At 42.9% G+C, this 2,589-nt stretch overlaps 1 protein-coding gene across 1 annotated transcript; it reads right to left on the reverse strand.

The window, feature by feature from the left end:
• Window positions 1-1,638: 1,638 nt before the first annotated feature.
• Window positions 1,639-2,382, reverse strand: LOC307066547 (peroxisomal membrane protein 11A-like; the record flags this gene model as incomplete). The annotated part of the gene is made up of 1 exon (XM_079723725.1): window positions 1,639-2,382. The coding sequence occupies one exon, from the start codon at window positions 2,380-2,382 to the stop codon at window positions 1,639-1,641; it is 744 nt and encodes a 247-aa protein (XP_079579851.1).
• Between the last annotated feature and the right edge of the window lie 207 nt (window positions 2,383-2,589).

Genomic DNA, 2,589 nt, shown 5'->3' on the forward strand with positions numbered 1-2,589 from the left:
TTTTTTTCTCCCTGGTAATATTCTTTGCTCTGAAATCTACTTTGATATTAGTTAGTCCCTCTAGTTTATTTTTGATTATTGTTAGCACAGTATATCTTTTTCCATCCTTTTACTCTTCTTTTGTCTATAAATTTATTAGGCATAATTTATTACAGTAGAAGATCTGGACAAAGTAAAAATAGTTAAATTTTTTATTTGCCCTGACCTAGCAGCTTTTATTTCTCTTAAAATTCCCAAAATGTTCTTTCTCAAATCCCGTTTCTTGATTGGTCACTTTAAAAATAAGAGAGCCAAGGACGTGAGTCTACTTTTTAAGAATCTCAATCACATTTATGGGAAATTTACTTAGTGCACATTTCTTTTCTCATTTCCATTTGGATAAATGTGATGGCTTTACTGGCAGGACTGACACTGACCTCTTACCTGATGGCATCCTATTTCTCTACCTCACTTGCCTCAAATTAAGAGGATCTGTAATCACAAATAAGAACCCAACATCCAAGATGAGAAGTAGAAACACAAGTAAGTGGCATTGACTCATTGTTCTACTGTCCTCTTCACTAACCCCTTACTGCTCTTCTCCACCTCCCCCAACCACCCTACAAATATGAACTCTGATTTATCGTAGAATATAGTAGAATTTCATCGTATTTGTGAAATTTCTCAACTGCACAAATTTTGATGAAAATTAATGCGTAAGTGCCCAAACTGTTATATGGTTTTAAATAAACAATCCTACTGGTGGATCTAGATATAGTTTTAATTTTTGTAGAACAGAATATAAACCACTGACCAAGAAAGGTTCTAAAAAAGGATTTTCGCAGAGGATTCTGGAGAGTCTTGCACTTCCACTCAATCAGGAAGGCAGTGAAATATGGAAAGAGCACTGGATTGGGAGTCAGTTCTGTCCTCAGTTTTAACCTCAGTCTCCTCATCTGTCACAGGGAAACCCACAGGCACCAATTGTGACTTACCACATTATTTTTACCTCAAGTCCTTTCTATCTGCTTCGGATTTTTTGTTTCCTCACTGCGTTACCTAAAGACACAATTTATACTATGAAGGTGCCTGATGCACTTCTGATTTTACTACTGGACAGAGGAAGGACAGGAGCACAGTGATGTAAAAGTCAAGTTAAGAGGCTATAAGCCCAGCTCTCCTCTATCCTGGCACTGGCAGCTATGGAGGAAGTGGGGTAACTGATCAGAGAATAAGGGGCCTCTACTAGATCTGAGAGAGGGTGTGTATCAGTCCTATTGTAGTTGGGCGAAAGTAGTGAGGCACATGGCCCAAAAGTCGCTTACATTAGTGTCCACTTGTTAGTTTGGATCTTTCTCAATTTTTCTCTTTCAATTTTTATCCGTTCAGCAACCAGTAAGTTCCTAATATGCACATAAGAGATGTTCAATAAATGTTAGATGAAGGAAAAATACTCAGAAATTCAGAAGTCACTCCAGCACTCTAGAAAACACATAAACCTTCACTTTCTCCCCTCCACCGTTCTTGGCCCCACCTCTGTTCACATCGCAGGTCACTCAGTCCGTAAGCACAGCATGACATGGCTGTGCCTAATGCAAATGTCCATTTCACTAACAGGTTGTCTTGAAAGCAGGTACTAGTCTTCAGCCCGAAACCACCTCAGTGGGTCTTCAGTTTCATCTGAGGATACGCCACAGTGATGATGCCTGCTATAGAGGACACGAGACCTCCAAGGCCTATGATGCCAGGATTGGACTTATAGATCCCCAGCTGGTCCAAAGGGTTCAGGATATCACAGAAGTTCTTCACTGTGTACAGGAGCAAGGGAAGATGTTTCTTCAGAGATCGGAATAAGAGAAGAAGAAAGAACTGTAGCCATTCTGTTTCCTCACTAGCCACGCTATACCCAAGAGGATCCTGGGATGGTGATTTCTCCCTCCTTGCCCTGTCATGTGCAACCTGTTCCATCTGCAGGGAGATTTCATACAGATCCATGACCAGGCTCAGCAGAAGAGAATAGTAGTAATGGCGTCCAGCCCACATTCGCCATTTCTCTTTGTTAATGCCAGAGGCGAGCCCTGCACTCCTCACGAAGATGATGGGGTCACAACTGAAATAAATCACAAGGTTCAGGCTGGCTAATGTTAGGCATACGCGGGGCACCAGGTCAGTGGCATGAATGCTCTGCTGAGTCGCCTGTACAGCATGTACCACATTGCCTAGTCTGAACCATTTACGGCCAGTGCTCACACTGGACTCCAGTTTCTTGAGCTTCATAACAACCTCCTCTTTGTCAGCTTTAGGCTCTAACAAATATCTAAGCAACATGCATGTGTACTTAGTGGCTCTGAAGAGTTGGTCCTGGCCCTGGGTCTGGTTGGTGAAGCTGATAAAGGCGTCCATGGCACCCAGCCCAAGGACAAGAGTTGCACTGGGCTCTGTTGCGAGTCCTCAGGGGTGGCTGACAGGTCCCCACGGGAGGGTTGGTCTCTGCCCATCTGAGGGGCTGAGTCTCCCCGCCCCTGTGGGGGTGGGTGCCCATCCTTTTACTTTTAAGCCTATTTGTGGCTTTATATTTCATTTGTATTTCTTGTAAACAGCACATATACT

Source organism: Hyperoodon ampullatus (assembly GCF_949752795.1).
Source record: "Hyperoodon ampullatus genome assembly, chromosome: 18".
In the NCBI taxonomy this organism is placed as follows: domain Eukaryota; kingdom Metazoa; phylum Chordata; class Mammalia; order Artiodactyla; family Ziphiidae; genus Hyperoodon; species Hyperoodon ampullatus.